Source organism: Panthera uncia, chromosome C2, assembly GCF_023721935.1.
Source record: "Panthera uncia isolate 11264 chromosome C2, Puncia_PCG_1.0, whole genome shotgun sequence".
Taxonomy (NCBI): Eukaryota; Metazoa; Chordata; class Mammalia; order Carnivora; family Felidae; genus Panthera; species Panthera uncia.
In genome coordinates, this window is record NC_064810.1 from 91646422 (window position 1) to 91663758 (window position 17337).

Sequence of the window (17337 nt, forward strand, 5' to 3'; positions counted from 1 at the left end):
GTTTTGAAATTTCAGGACGGTGTGCCTTGGGGGAGGTTTATTTCCACTCATCGTGCTGAGCACCCTCCTGCCCTTTCCTTCTGGAAACACGGTGTTTCATGATTTCTTCTCCATTTTCTCTGTTCTTTCTCAAGTCCCCACTACTTGGAGATTGAATGTTCTGGTCTGATCCTAATCTTTTATATTTTCATTTGTTTTATTTTGGGGTTATTCTCTTAATTGCAGCTTCTAACCCTTCTGAATTTTTCATTTCTGAGAGCATTTCCATGTTCGTTAAGCACCCTTTTCAATAGCATTCTGTCCTCAGTCTAAAGAGGATTTATTTCCTCTCATCTCTCGGGAGATAAACAATTGTTTCCTGAAGTTGCTTCTCCCTTAGTCTCTGATTCTTCCACGTTGTTGGCTTTGGCTTTTCATGTTAGCAGCTTTCATCAGATGTCAGGTCATTCGTCATTAAGCTGGAGGACTCAAAAGCTGACAGGGGATTGTTGAGTGAGTGTTTCACCTCGGGGCAGTGGTTCTCAATCCTGGCTGCACAGAGGAAACACCTGTGGGGCTTTAAAAGTCACCGATGCGGGGCGCCTGGGTGGCTCAGTCGGTTAAGCGTCCGACTTCGGCTCAGGTCATGATCTCACGGTCTGTGAGTTCGAGCCCCGCGTCAGGCTCTGTGCTGACAGCTCAGAGCCTGGAGACTGTTTCAGATTCTGTGTCTCCCTCTCTCTCTGCCCCTCCCGTGTTCACGCTCTGTCTCCCTCTGTCTCAAAAATAAACGTTAAAAAAAAAAATTTTAAAAGTCACTGATGCTGGGGCGCCTGGGTGGCTCAGTCGGTTAAGCATCCAACTTCAGCTCAGGTCATGATCTCACGGTCTGTGAGCTCAAGCCCCACGTCGGGCTCTGTGCTGTCAGTTCAGAGCCTGGAGCCTGCATCGGATTCTGTGTCTCCCTCTCTCTCTGCCCCTCCCCCACTCTCTCAAAAAATGAATAAACATTTAAAAAAATGAAAAAAAATCACCAGCGCTCCGGAAATACACATTTTATTGGTCCAAAGTATGATGTGGGTGTAAGGGTTTTGAAAAGCACTGCAGGTGATATTACTGTGCAGCCCAGGCTGAGAAGAACCACCCAAGGATGCTCTGGCTGAACCATTTCATTGACCATCTTTAGATCTTTCTTTTTGGCCTATGAGGCCCTCTAGGTAACACGCTTAATATTCTCCTGTATGCATATGTTCACTGAATCCCATTTCTGATATGGTACACACAACTTTACTCTCAACTGTGGATTGCGTCTCCCAGGCTAGGGATTTCTATTTTACCTTTTGAGGAGAAACATACAGGCTTCTGCAGGGTTGCAGCTGTCCAAGTGGAAACAACACAACACGGGAGGAATTTTATGGATCCGATGGCATTTGAAACAGCTTTCAACTAGTAGTATTTTAGGCTCCCTTCCCTGTTCATCATCACTTCAAAAGGACATGTTTCTGTCAATTTTTGAGCCTTCAGCGTATTCTGCATGTGAATTGAGGTGATGCTCAGTCCTCTCCTTGAGGAATCAGAATTCCAAAATTCTGGTGCTAGCAAGTGCTTTCCCATTCTTCCCAGTGTTGAGGGGAGTTGTGATTCAACAACAGTAACAATAACAACAACAACAAATCTTTACTAGATTTTCAGTGGAGTGTTAGGAGCATGCAAACTCTGACGTGTCCACTTTGTCACCTTTACTCACAGGAATGGCCATCACTCTTTATAACGCAGAGCTTATTTTCTTCTAGAAAAGTTTTTCTGTACATTTTTTTTTCCTCCAGAAATGAGAAAGATACTAGCGATTCCTAGCAAAACCATCTGAACATAAGGAAACCATGGCCATAGCAGGGGCACTGTGCTTTATTGCTGTTGTTGAATGAGACCCAGGGGAGGCAAGATGGAAGTCAAAACCCTGGGAGTTCATCTTGGAGAGACAGCATTCTGGGTCTCCGTGTGTACGGAGATAGACCTGGGCCCCTAAGGTTTGGCATTTGGATAACAGGTAAGGGACGCAGCCTCTGACAAAGAATTAACTGGCAGCCCCCGGGCCTGTATTGTCCATAATCACATTTTAGCTGTCCCATACAGGGAAATCTGAATCGTTAGCTTCTTTTGAGACATTAGCACATGTGATTATGGCCTGTGATCTTGCAGGACCTCGGGTGCAACTGCTCTTTTGGATGCCACCTGTGTGGCCTCGAAAGGCATTTGACTGTGCAACTTTGGGGATGTGGTTTAAGTTTTTAAAAAGTAACAACAACAACAAAAGCAATCCTATTCATGGCAGAAAAACCCTACTTACGTCAGAAAGAATTAAAACATTTATTGGGCATAAATATATTACATATACACTACAGATACAGTTAGGTATTACATATAGCATAGTATTTGCAAAATCTATACATTAAAATTGATATGGCAGTTTTAATACAATGTGTATGAAATAGTCTAAAATTTACAATACAGGAAAACATGATTATTTTTTTTTTCTCCTAGAGTTGAAAACCTTGGAATGTATGTCCAACAGTGAGGTAAAACATTTTGTCTTTCAATTTAAAGAACTGTGCAAGGATAACATTCAAACACATTCAATTAGGGCACTTTTCAATTTTGACAGGAATACTGATTTACCGTAGCCAACAAAACACAGTTAGAAAATGCCAACAATTTCAAGTTGATAAGAACAAGGCAGATAATATGAAAAAAATCTTTTAAAAAAGTTTTCTCTTTCAACAGTTTCTTTGAGGACAAAGGGCAGTTTGCATTACATGACTGGAATTTCTTGTGCCAGGGAGGAATCTGACATACAGAGCATCGGGAATCGGCCACTCACTCATTCCTACCTATTGCAAAAGGGCAAGAGAAATAAGGTCGATAGAACACTTTATTTTATTGTTCGTGTGTAAGGGCAATACACATATAGTTATATATTGATGTCACAAATACGTATTTGTGATAGAAAACAGAGCCAGATGGAGTAATAATTTTTTGACTGACGGGGTTATAATGGACACCAAATCACAAAGAACAATAAAATAAAGTGCTGCCAGCTGGTATTTCACCCACTTCAGCTTTCTGGTGGTTCAACAGGATGACAATCTCAAAAAAGATAAAGTACTCGTAGCAGTCTTGGCCTTAAGTATTCTTTCATTTAAAACATTTCAACCAATTCAGAGAATTTCTTGATAGCAGCAGTTCTGAAGTGTTTCCAAGAAGGGACCTCCCCCCGACCTGGCAAACAGGGTTTTTGTACACCTTAGCTCTTCATTTCATGCAGGTGTTTTGGGGGGAGAAGGTGTGTTTTAAGCAATGGTCTCCGGAAACGCAGATGCCACGGTAGAGTGGGTCATAATACATACTTAAGCAGAGGGCTGAGTTTTGGAAGGCCAGAACTTTGGCAAAAATATATTTACCTTGATGCCATCACTTTGCAAGGCTAATTAAACTAATTATTACAGTCAATAACAAAATACAAAACTCTCTAGTACTTACTACATCAATATAGGCACACAGAGTAATTCATTGATCTCAGCACTTTCTTTCAAGAGATGATTATGGTTTTTTGGGTACATGTAAACGTTTCAATCACTGATAATGGATTTTTTTTTTTTTTTGGCATTTAATGCACTAGATGCTCTTCTCTTTAAAAACACAAGAAAATGTCAGAAGATTGATAATAATACTACAGATGTTGCCAAGGAACAGGACTGACCTAAAAATTACAAAAGTATAAAACACAAAATAACATGCTACAAGGGGAAATTAGTACATAAGTACATTTAAAAAATTTTACAATAAATAAAGATTGCACTGTAATTGGCATTTAAAGTACTGTATGCAGAATATAGTATAAATAAACCAAAAACAAAATAATGTTGGTTTCCCCATGACTTTGGTATGGGAATATTATAAGCTAGTACAGGATACTGCATCTTAAGACAACACAGACCAAGCACAAAATCGCTATGATCAAGAAAAACCAAGTAGCAAAAATATACAAAAACAGAAGCAGGGGGATACACTGTGTCTGTTGCACCCTTTTGGAATATATTTGCACCTCCAACTCTTAAATGTCCCTGAGGTACGCGAACATTATGGACTTCATATAAATAATCCAATGACTTTGGGTTAAACTTGATTATCTCATGACTCAGAATAAACATGCAAGAGTAACACTTTGCACTCCAATAGCACCTGTTGATCAAGGATCTCAAAGCACTTACAAACATTAGAATCCCCATTTCATTTTATTTCATTTTATTTTTAATGCACGGGAAACTGAGGCACAGAGAGGTAAAGTGACGTGTTCAGGTCACGCAGCAAGTTAGTGACAGATCCAGGGAGAGAATCTAGGCTCCTTCACCCCCAAACACCCTGTGCTCACCACCAAATATCATTCCCTCTCCACACATGGCCAGGTCAAACCCACAAAAATAGGAACTACAAATTTAGATGACTCTCGTTTGGGTTTTACCAGTTTTCATCTGCTGTTAGATTAATATGATGTGTATTGAAATTCGATCACTTCATTGATACCTCAAAGAACAGCCTAAAGGCAAATCTTTCCAAAACAACAAGCTGTAAGAAGACTGCTCACAATTAGTATGAATCATGGACAATGGGCAGAGGCACTAAACAGTCACCAGTTCTCGCCATATAACTCTGGTCAAACATAACAGAATATAATAACTCTAGTGATTAGATTAGAAGTAGTTCTACACAAAGACAAACAAACAAGTTAAAGCAGCTTTTAAAACAGCTGAACAAGGAAACAACTAACTATTGCACAATGCCCTCTTAAAATTACTGCTATGAATCGATGGGGTAAAAATCTACAATGCTCCATAATTTATAGGTGCATTTTGGTTACTTGATTTCTTAGACAGGCAGCTCATAGTGTTAAAATCAGAAGAAATACAGATTATTAAAACATTTTAGATTAAAGTACACATTTTGATTCAAATGAGCTAAACACAGTTAAACAACTGAGTGACAAAATGGTTGTTTAGGGCAGCCTTATCTGAGCGAACACATCTTCTGTACGTTGTTGTTGCCGTTGTAGTTGTGTGCTAATACTCTGACAACACTGGAATCCTAGACCTGTAACTACACACACTGTGATTCATGTTCACAGATATCGATGATCAAGACAAAAGAAGTGACTGGTGAATATAAATTACTAAACTGTAACATGGAAGAAAAAAAAACAAACAACCAAAGGCTTGCAAAAGACATCAGTGAAAACAGAATAAAGGTAAATCTGAAGATAAAAGAAAACATATGAAAGCTAGCTTTTGGTATCTGGTTTGCTTTTCTTTAAAAAAAAAAAAAAAAATCCAGTTTAGTCTCTTCCTAGTTTTGCATTTCAAAAAGGTGCACCAAAACACTGATATTTTTTTTTCCTAGCTAAATCTGTAAAACAAGAGAAGTATATAAATCAAAGAACAGAAGGGCTTAAAAAGGGGAGTATCTGAATAAATGTGTGTATTAAAATGTGTAGCATTAATTAAATTCATACCTCTAGTTTTGTTGGGTTTGTTTACTTCATTAAGAAGTACTGTAATATAAAGGCAAACAAAATGGACAAAGTTGCAAAGCCAACCACAATGAGGGCTGCAAACTGTTCGTCAGTAGGCATCATGCTCTTCATTCTGGGATCATCTATGCTCCCCGTGTCCCCTGTGAGCATGACCTCGCTTCGCTGTAATACAAAAGCCGCAGAGGGGCTGAAAGCTCCGCTTAGCTCCTGAGAGGTGTCTACACAGCGACGGCACACGCACACGCGGAACCTGTAGTCTGTGTTGGTCTGGAGGCCTGAGATCTGGAATGTTGCTTCTTCTCCCTTGTATACCTTCCAGGGAAAACGAAAAAGTCCTGGTCAGTTAATCTGTAACACTGTGGTCTTCTAAAGGAATAATCCTGTAACGCTTTACGCCATAAAAACAAAAATGATGTAGACGGGTTATTTCTCCCAATCGGTATTTCATCCAACAGCAACAAAGGAAGGTGTTCTAACCCACTCTGAATAAACATAATACAAAATTCAGCGACTAGAATTGCAGCTGACCTAAGTAATACATACACAACTGACTAAATTTTAATAAGCATTTAGGCTGTAAATTAGAAGATGACTTAATTCTTACAAAGAGCCCCAGATCTTGGTCCACAGAACAAATTAACATTTGCTGAAAGGAAACAATTAAAAAGTTGCAGAAACAATACAATGCAAAGTGTCAGTTGGATGATTTTTTGACAGTTGCATGCACCATATAACACTACCTCATTAAGATATCCTACTTCCACCTTCAAGAAGTACATCCTATTCTGGGGCCCCTGGGTGGCTCAGTCAGTTAAGCATCTGACTGTTGATCCCGGCTCAGGGCATGATCTCATGGTTCATGAGTTCGAGCCCCAAATAGGACTCTGCACTGATGGGGTGGAGCCTGCATGGGATTGTTTCTCCTTCTCTTTCAAATAAATAAAAAGATGTACACGCTATTCTGACTTGTTTCTGTAATTAGTTTGGCCTGCTCTAGAAGTTCGTATAAATGGCATCCCACTTCATGCCCGCTCTTGAGCCTACAAGCTTCATCCAGGTTACGGATTCAGTAGTGTTCCATCACCTGTCTAGACCTCAATGTATCCATTCTCTTTATGATGGACATTTGCATTTTTTTCCCAGTTTGGAGCTTTTATATAATAAGGCTGCTATGAGTATCTGTGTACAAATCTTTGAGGACTTAAGTTTTTATTTTTCTGGAGTAAATACTTAGGAGAAGAAGTGCTGGGTCACAGGAACATCTACATTTCACTTCATGAGATATAGTTTTCCCAAGTGATTACATCACTTTGTACCTTCTGCCAGCAAAGTAGGAGAGTTCTGGTTGTACCCCATCCTCATCAACATTTGTTATTATTGGTCATTTATATTTTAGCCATTCTGATGGGTGATAATGCTATCTCATTTGCATTTGTCTGATGCCTAACGATGTTTCCTATATTTTCATCTGCTTATTGGTCATTCATATACCTTCTTTTGTGAAGAGTATGTTCAAGTCTTTTTGCCTATTTTTAATTTACTTACTTTTAGTTATTTGTAGGAGCTCTTCTTTTAAAAAATTTTTTTTAAATGTTTATGTATTTTTGAAAGAGAGACACAGAGTGTGAGCAGGGGAGGGGCAGAGAGAGAGAGGGAGATACAGAATCTGAAGCAGGCTCCAGGCTCTGAGCTGTTAGCACAGAGCCTGATGCGGCGTTCGAACCCATGAACCGTGAGATCATGACCTGAGCTGAAGTCGGACGCTTAACTGACTGAGCCACCCAGGTGCCCCTGTAGGAGCTATTTTTATCATCTGGATATAAATCCTTGGCCAGATACATCTTACAAATATTTTCTCCTAGTTTTGTGGGAGGTATGTGCCTAATTGTTTTCTTGAAAAAAAATTTTTTCTACACACTCCAATTTATCACAAATTAACATTTAAGTAATTCAGTGGTCCATCTGGTCATACAGACAGTAAACACAAGACAATCTGTTTTTTTCCATTAAGGACCTGGGAAATTTTCTTCCCCTTTGTTAACTCTAATACAATCACCACGAGGCTTACCATTACAGGGACCTGAAAACTACCAGTCTACTTAGAGAACTCTTTGAGGAAGGGAGATCTCACAAGGCTCTTTTATCAAAGTGATAGCCTCAGACTTAAAGAAAATGATGATCACATTAAAATTACATAAAAATTCATGGCTTACATTACAATCAATGAATTGAGATAGGAAAAAAAGTACCTGGAACTCAAGCAAATCAGCAAGAGATTTGGCTGATGAGTTGCTAAACAAGAAAGTAAAATTAACTGAATCTTTCCTGTATGAATGGCACTGAGGATTGATAAAGCACTTACAATATGCCTGGTACATAGCACTGCACAGGAAAAGGAAGCTATTACACCATTTAGAACTTAAAAACAACTCCAAATATATTATTAAAACACAGCAATTAAAAGTGATAATCATAAGCATTTTCAACCTAGCTACAGGCTAACTTAGGAAAGCTGTCGTTTTTGCCCATTAAAACAAATCCCCTAGAAAATAAAAAGTATTTCCAATGTTCTCAACGTTGTCTGAAACACTTGTCAGCTACAGAGTTAGTGGGGATCTACAAATGTTGAGTGTTTTTAAAAAAATTTTTAAATGTTTATTTTTGAGAAAGAGAGAGAGAGAGAGAGAGAGAGAGAGAGAGAGAGACTATGAGTGGGGAGGGCAGAGAGAGAGGGGGCACAGAATCCGAAGCAGGCTCCAGGTTCTGAGCTGTCAGCACAGAGCCTGGTGCGGGGCTTGAACTCATACGCTGTGAGATCATGACCTGAGATGAAGCTTGGAAGCTCAACCAACTGAGCCACCCAGGCGCCTCCAAATGTTGAGTGTTTTTAAAGCCTGGTGTATCAACTTCTACCAATTACCAAGAAATAGGACATACCATCAGTGAACACAAGTATACTGGCCATGCATTTAGTGTTGGGCAAACAAAGACAGTGAAAGGATCTCAGAGTTTAGAAAAGGGAACCAACTACCAATGTTCGCTTGATATTTAGCCTTTACAACATTTTTTGGGGGGGGGGGGGCATCTGGGTGGCTCAGTCAGTTGGTTAAGCGTCTGACTTTGGCTCAGGTCACGATCTCACAGTTTGAGAGTTTGAGCCCCACATCAGGCTCTGTGCCGACAGCTCAGAGCCTGGAGCCTGCTTCAGATTCTGTGTCTCCCTCTCTCTCTCTGCCCCTCAGCAGCTTGTACTCTGTCTCTCTCTCTGTCAAAAATAAACAGACATTAAAAAAAATTTTTTTTTAAAAGATCATAACCTGAGCTGAAGTCAGACGCTTAACCGACTGAGTTACTAAGGCGCCCCAGATATTTAGCCTTTTTCTTAAGATTTTTCCTCCCTCGTTTTCAAACTTTACTTTTGTCTAGGGACCAAGTGCCAGAAAACCAATTTTGTTTTTTACTATCCAGATTCATCATTGCTTTTGCTAGGCCTTTTGTAAGATTTTAAGCATGTTCTGGGGCGGCTGGGTGGCTCCGTTGGTTAAGCGTCTGACTTTGGCTCAGGTCAAGATCTTGCGGCTTGTGAGTTTGAGTCCCACGTCGGGCTCTGTGCTGACAGCTCAGAGCCTGGAGTCTGCTTCGGATTCTGTGTCTCCCTCTCTCTGCCCCTTCCCCAGCTCACCGTCTGTCTCTCTCTCTCAAAAATAAATTAACATTAAAAACAAACAAACAAACAAAAAAAAGATTTTAAGCATGTTCCCCTTGGTGAGTTACCTTATTTCTTTAAAGACTGTAGCAAGAGCATTAGCAACCAGAGTCATAGACAGAACTGGGTTGGAGCAGCCAAGTATGAAAGGGCTGTAAGAAGAGCGCCCCTGTCTGGTACTAAGAGACCACTGACGGAGAGGTCTTTCACTGCTCCAGTGATGATTTAGTTAAATGATGGTTTAAGGGGAGCTTGTTGTCATGGTGACTGCCCCAACCCACACACTGCCAGCTATTCAGGAGTTCCAACTACACCCTGATGGAACTGTCTATGAATTATTTCCCAACATGTGCATGGTCTCAAGGAAACAAATGGTGTACATGTTTTTTCATTAAAGAAATCTTTTAACTGTAATGTTCTTTACTTTCTTAATTGAGATTTAATCTCCTAAGTCTAAATGCTCAAGTTGGTATTTTCTGAGAAAAGCCTTTTATTGGAAACTATGGAGACCATTCCTGGAGGGGATGATTTACAACCCACGGGACCAGTTTGATAAAGAAGGTCCTTCCACACTTGCCACACAGCTCTGGTTTTTTATCTGCAACGTCCCAGTAAACAAGCCATTCTGATTCTGTGGTGAGAAGTTAGCACTGGGATGTTTACTGAATTGGAGAGAAGCTGTCATACAGATTAGCTGTAAGATTTCCTGCTAGATCTGTTTTATTGAAGAGGCCGCTCGTCCTGAAGTATTTGTTGGCACTTACCACACACAGGTCGAAAGACTGTAGCTGTTGGAGCTCTTCTCCTCCGTGCAACCTGGGGAACTGGGAGGCAAGTGGGCCTTCCCTTCTCAAGCACAGGGACGGACTGGAACCAGGATCCCAGGTCTAAATGCTCGCTCCGTTACTTTCTAGGTTTGTGAACTTAGGCAACCGAACAGCTTTGAGCCTTAATTTCCTCACTTTTAACATGGGGATAGTAACAGTACCTAACCTAACTCTAAGGGGGGCTGAGGGTTAAAGAGAAACTGTATGTGAAGAATGCTTTGTGAGAACACGCTGCGGAAGGTAAGCCAACTTTATCCAGTTTAATCCTCCTGCTTAGAGATAAAGCAAGTGAGGATCTTCAGAAAGGCTGTTCATTTCTTAAGGATTCCTTGCAAAGATGAGATCCCACTCCTAAGTCAAATACCTCTGCTCACCACTGGAACCGCCCCAGCTCTGCCTGTGCCATTCCCTCTGGTAGAGATGCCACCACCTGCCCTCTGCTTTACTCCTCATCTAATGACTACAGTCTGCCATGAGGTCCAGCTCTCACGGCCTGACTCGGTCTTCCCAGACAGCCCCACTCTCTGTCTGGTGTTTCCATTAAACGCCTCCCAGATCACCCCATCCTGGTTCCTGCTGCCTCTGGAGGAAAACACTGCCTTTCCTTTATGCTGTATGGACAGCAATTCCCCCACTCAGTCTGTGCCAAGCAAAGGCTTGGGCAGCATTTCTGTGCGGTGGCCTCTTAATTTCTGCCTTCAAACAATGACCTCGTTGAAGGAAACCAGTTAATAACCTATCCCCACAGATGTTTTTGAGACTTTTGGAAACTGGATATAAATGTTCACTTCTATTTATTTAAATGAATTCTATGGCTTCCAGAATTTGCATAGCTAGAGCTTTGGAAGAAAGCTGGCCCAAAAGTAGATTTCATTTCTTAGGAACCCAATTCATGGAATCCTGAACAGAGACTTCATATATTCATTTTGATGGCTCTTCTCAACTCTAACTTTCTGGAATGAAGATCTCTGAAAATGTTTTTAGAAAGCAAAGGAATGCTACTTTTCTCATACCATTTGGCAGAAAGCTTTAGTGAAGGAAAAATGAATGTCTAATCGAAGGGAACTTCCTTAATGACGAATCCAATTAAAACTTAGGCCTTAATTTGTAAATGTTTTTCTTTTAGCCATTCTTGGTGTTTTAATTGGAACAGCTCCCCCCTTTTCAAGCATTGCCAACTCAAAAATCTTTTAAAAAATATGGTAAACATATTGAGTGTGGGACTGTGTTCTATTATCCACAGCAACCAGCACCATGGATAGCCTCAACTAAGTTGATGCTCAGTGAATGTTCTCTAATTAGAACTTTCAAATACTCAAGAGCAGATATTCTTACACCACACTGTTTGAAAAGAGGGGAGAATTAGCAGAAACAAGGAAACATTAAGTATTAGACACACCAACCACATAGGCAACAGAAAAGAATTTTCAGTACAGGTGCAGCCATCGTTGTAAAAAATGGAATCATTAACAGTAAGTAGTTTTTAGTGCATTAATAGAAACTATAGTTTCTAATATATTTTAGAAATAGTCAACGATGCTTATTAGGCCTTTTGGATTCTTATTTTATATTTTATTTTTAAGTAGGCTCCACACCCAACATGGGGTTTGAACTCACAGCCCCGAGATCAAGAGTTGCATACTCTAACCAACTGAGCCAGCCAGGTGCTCCGACTTTTGGATTCTTAGCTGAGGAAAAATTAAAACAATTCCAACACCCCATTTCCTGAGGACTCCGGTTCCTGAGGCTGGAGATAACTGATTTGTTTTTGTGTAAACAGTCACAGCCAGGGGATCACAAAACCACAAGTTAGTCCTATCTGTCACACAGCTGTGCCTCCACTGAAGTGACTTTTCCTGGGACTGCACAGCTCTCTGCATTAGGATGGCAGGCCTCGTGTCCCTTTATTTTCATTCATTTTGACAGGGGCACCATTATGGGCTTTTCCTCCTGCCTGAACCCAATTTAAAAGGCATAGCTCCATTTAAGATTGTCTTTATTGAAGTAACCAATCATAATATCTCAATAAGTATAGAAGCAATATTATTTTTATCAAGACTATTTCTGTCCTTGGTTTGATGTACAATAGATCTTGAAGTAATTTTGACCTTTATTCCAAACAGAAGGACCGAAAGTAATATTCAGATAACTGAAATGAACAATCTGTGCCCGTTAATTCAGAACAACATGCTCTGCAGTTGGATTCCTTGATCCCAGAGAGTCTCTGGGGGAGGATCCCTGGAGGTCTGCACCTGGGCCAATGCTTGGGTCTCTTTACTAATACTGCCCCTCTCAAGAACTGCAAAGGGAGGCAGAGCTGCACAGCAGCGTCACTTACGTAGAGCGTTCTCATTACTGAAGGGCCTGAAGCTCACAGTGGCCCCCAGTTAGAGGTTTAGAGTCCCTACTTTTATAACAAAGTGGCCGAGGCTCGGTGAATTAATTCTACTATCACACGACTGTGGGATACCCTCCTCCAGCTCAAGAGGGAACCCACCGACCTGCAAGCCTCCTTTGTAGAGGGTGCAGTGCTGGGCAGGCGTCGTTGTCCCTGAGCTGAAGAGGACAGGTAAGGGTACTGTTGCTGAACTGCCTCTTGGGGGTCTGCCGTTCTCACCCCAATGGGCGTCTAAGCTCTGAGAGCACTGCCCACGCTCTTCTGTTCTATGTCGGCTCTCTCACGGTACAAAGTACCTAACAGTTTCTCAATAAACCAGGGTCCTAAACCTGGACTTCGCCGAACAGAATAAAAACTTGTCTCGTGAATTTTTAAGTGGATGTGTGAGCATTTTTCTGATGGCCTTCATCAGATACTTAAAGGAAGCTGTAAACCTAAAAAAGTTAATCCGTAAAATAAATGATGGCTTTTAAACGTCCCCATGTTGATCTATTATTTTGCTTTGGATTTGATCCTTTATTCAGGCAAAAATAAAGAGCTGTGTTAGGGAACTGAATTGAAAGCCACTAAAAAATATGTAGGCTCTAAGACTTTCAAATGGTTGCCTTAAGAGCAGCTCTTTCCTCATAGTACCTGATGTGATGCCATGAAGAACCAATGTTAAGTCCCAATACTACATTCTAAAACATGATATAAAATGAAAATTTGTTCAGAGATGCCACCAAATTAAATGTAAAGGTCCACAGATTTTGAGATGCTTTAAAGGTTTACTTAATGCAACAAATCTGAGCACCAAGAATATTAATGATTTGTCACAAATTTTTCCCTAACATGTAACAATGTGTTACAGTTTGGTACTCTTTGCTCCTCTTCATGGAATATTTTTTTAGGGGCTCCTGGGTGGCTCAGTGGGTTAAGCATCCAACTCTTAATTTCGGCTCAGGTCATGATCTCATGGTGTGTGAGTTCAAGCCCCAAGTCTGGCTTTGCATCATGCTGACAGTACAGAGCCTGCTTGGGATTCTCTCTCTCTCCTTCTCTTTCTGCCCCATCCCTGTATGCTCTCTTTCTCAAAATAAATAAATAAACTTAAAAATTTTTCGTGTAAAAATTATATAAAATTTGGTAAAAATTTTTCATACTTCTGGGGTATGAATAGGAATCATCTTGCTTTACATTCTTATACAGGTATCAAACTATGTTATATCTCGTGCAAAAAAAATATCAGTCACCTGCGTATACATATAATTTTCATTCCTTTCCAGAATACTCTATAATTAATACTGTCTGACAAGAAGTTTTAAGCTTCTTTGAAAAAACTTGTGCTTGGCATGTTTATTAATGGCAGGAAAGCCAAATCAATCTATGTATGCGTTCTAATATAGAGTAAAAATTTAGGTGAGGATTTACTCCTTTAAGAGACCATTTGTAATTACAACCAACTGCTCACCTCCTATCTTGGTGGCTGAACAAAAGAAAGCTAATAAGCCAGAACCAAGGCAAAGTTAAAATCAATGTTTCAAGTGAAACATCAGAAAAAGCCTTGGTGTTTGCCATATTTGCCTGTATAAGATAAGCCTGGGAAGCAGAAAGACACTCTTCCTGTTACAGGTGATTTTTTTCACCTAAGTTACAAACTTTCTAAATCCACCCCATGCTGAAGCTTACTCTTACTACTACCCTGAGTATAAATAACACCGTTCCTTTGAAACTGCCTCTTTCACGCAGGCAAGAAAACATTTACTGAGTGCCTAACTATGTGCCAGTACTGAGAAATAACAAGGAGTAACACAAGCCCATACATTCATAGGTCCTGTCTGGTTAGTGCTGGGATTGAGGAATCCAGAATGCTCCCTAAGAGCACGGAGCTCTGCCGTGGTGTATGCTCGGCGAGAATGACCTCCCCTTTTCTTTTGCTTTGCTTCTATGTATTCAAAGCCTGTTATCTCCGGAGCACAATTATTTTAACCATTACTCTGCACCCATAATATAAATAGGTTTCATTTCCTATTTCATGTCCAGAAAAACTGAATGAAGTACTCAAAACATCATGTTTAAGTTAATGCTTATTGAACAGGAAGAAGCAAAAAAAAAAAACAAAAAAAAACCCAAAAAACAGCAGTACAAATTGTCCCTGACTCAACCGTGGCTTTTAATGCACCACGACCCACCTTAATCATTTCTTGGTAAATGTAGTAAACACATGGTTATGTGAAGAATGCTAATCCCTATCTACTGAGCCTGCCCTAAAGTACGATGTTTTCATATATTTTCAACAAGAAACTCGCTTATAACTACAATAAGGAATGTATTCTGAGTTCTACACATGTGACTGCATATCCTATTAGGATTTATAAATCCATGGGTCTAAATATATAACATTAAACAAATAGCAGATTTAAAAACAATGTTTTTTTAATTTTACATATGTATGTAGGCTTCATGACCAGTGCAGAGCCCAATGAGTGTGTTGAGTGGAACACACAGCCATGAGATCACGACCAGAGCGGAGATCAAGAGTTGGTCACTTAACTGAATGAGCCACCCCTGTTAAAGATTTTATTTTTAAATAATCTCTACACCCCACGTGGGGCTCGAACTCACGACCCTGAAATCGAATTGCATGCTCTTCCAACTGAGTCAGCCAGGAACCCCAAACAAATACCAGATTAGAAACAGCCACATTGCTGATAAACTCTAAACTACTGAATTGATTTACCCATGTTTTAGCAATGCTTGCGATGTATTGATCTTGATCAAATAATGCTGCCTTCTCAATGTAAAACAGCAATCCCTCTTTTAAGCAGCAGAACATTTTTCTAAGAACAGGCGCAAAAGCATGGTACGGGAAATACAATGTTTTTAAAATAACAAGGACAAACATGCAATGAAGGTACTGTTGGGAAACAAATCATTCTTAAGTGTTAAATGATACGCTGTGAAATTCGCTATCATTTCATCTTTCACTGCTATGGAACAGGACAGTGCTGCTGGAGTTAAGATGACTGCAGTTAAGAGGGAAAAGCCCTCTGCCCTCTATCTGAGCTGAGACCCTGCAACCAATCCTATCTATCTGGTGAGCTCAAACAAACACAGAAAATTATTTAGTCTGAAATGGGATATGCTGTAAAGAATGAGATTGGAAAGTGAAATGATACAACAGTGTTTTCCTCTCTGTTTTCTAGTGTTTTGCTCTTAAAGAGGAATAATGGAAACCTTAATTATATCATCCACTGAGGTTAATCCATACTTATTAGTAAATGTCATAGTTTTTTGCAAAATGGGGTTCATCCTTTTATCTGATTCTTCATATTAACAAAGTACATGAAGTGCACCAAAATTTTCTCTGGTCATCTTATACACTTGCAAGTATTCTTCATTATTGTAGAAGGAATATTAGCCAGTAATTTAGCAAAAGCTCTGAATCAAATTACTTTCTACCTGCTTTGTGTATCTGGAGCCTCAAGACATGAACAGAGGGGTCTTACAATTAGGCCAATGTTTTAGAAGACGGGTGACATTTATCTTCAAGTTTCTAAGTTTGATATACACGCATGCCTGCATTAAAAGCTCTGGGAAGGAATGGGCTTCACCTCTCCTCAGAGTAATGGGATCATATCCTGATTTCACAAAAACAATTATTAAGTTCCTGGAAACATTACGGAAACCGATGGAGTATCTGAATCATCTACGGATGATCTGAATCATCAGTATCTGCTGGTGGTATCAGTACCAGTGACTGATCATGTACAGTTGTGAAAGAACAAAGGATCAAAAAGCATTATGAAAAATAATAAAACCAAATTCTTTATCGGTTATATTCCAATTACATTCTCTCTTGCATGGGTTTATCAGGTGATCTGTATAAGCCTTGCTAACTCAAGTTATGGTTCATGGACCAGCATCACGTGGGAGCTGGAACCCTCCCCCCAGACTAGTGAATCAGAATTTGCATTTTAACAGATTCCTAGGTGATTGCACATTTAAGGGTGACAAACAGTGACCTCGAGTTGCTGAATCACAGGCCTCAAGAGCTGCTAAGTCATGTACTTTATCCTTCTAACTTCTATAAAAAAGGCAGACAGGACACAGGCTTCAGCAGTTAGGTTGAAACTACTCTCCCTCTGTAGTAAAGCCATTGGCACTTGGGTTTTCATTGCATACCGATTTTGACGTTTGTAAACATCACTGCCGAGACCAAGTACAAATACAGAATTTAATATTCTTTGTAAGGTCATGCTTGAGAACTGAAAATTTAATGCCTCCACAGACGAAATGGAAACTAGGGCTTATATAAATGGGTATACACTAGGCAGTTTCTATGATTGGCTGTAAGAAAACCCCGGCTCACCAGTCACTGAATCTTTCAAGGCTAGAGGTAGAGGCTTAGACTGAGAAGCTGCACACATGTCATGCACGCCGGTTCTTACCTGTTTGTACTCAGATTCTCTTCCAACCAATACCTGCAGAATGTAGTTGACAGGGTCACCTTTCATTGGTGGTACCGTCTCCCATAAAATTTCACATGAATTTCCTTCCAACTGTGTGACTCGAGGTGCTGAAATACAGATCCACAGATCCAAGCTCAAAATCCAAAATCACAGTAACAGTCAACATTTTGGTAATACTGGAGCGGGAGAGTGCTTAGTGTCCGCTCTGAGAGGGGGGTTTATTGGCCCAACCTCCTACAAGACCTGCGGGGAACCCTTTATAAAGAAAAGATCCTCCATGACTAGCAAGCCATTGATGAAAACTCCTTTGCTTATTATCCTATTAAAAACTGCTCAGCCTCCATTTGCAACTACGTGGATGGGGCTGGAGGGTATTATGCAAAGTGAAATTA

The 17337-nt window shown here is 40.2% G+C and overlaps 1 protein-coding gene across 4 annotated transcripts in view; it reads right to left on the minus strand.

Annotated features, from left to right (window-relative positions):
* Positions 1-2327: 2327 nt before the first annotated feature.
* The window catches only part of FNDC3B (fibronectin type III domain containing 3B), a 363910-nt gene continuing 348900 nt past the window's right edge, over positions 2328-17337 (minus strand). For all 4 annotated transcript variants that reach the window (XM_049629594.1, XM_049629593.1, XM_049629595.1 and 1 more), the window contains 2 exons: positions 16925-17052; positions 2328-5875 (listed from right to left, as the gene is read on the minus strand). In XM_049629594.1, the coding sequence (XP_049485551.1) occupies positions 5564-5875; positions 16925-17052 (440 nt within the window). In that variant the 3' untranslated portion in view covers positions 2328-5563. The remainder of the gene's footprint in view (positions 5876-16924; positions 17053-17337) is intronic.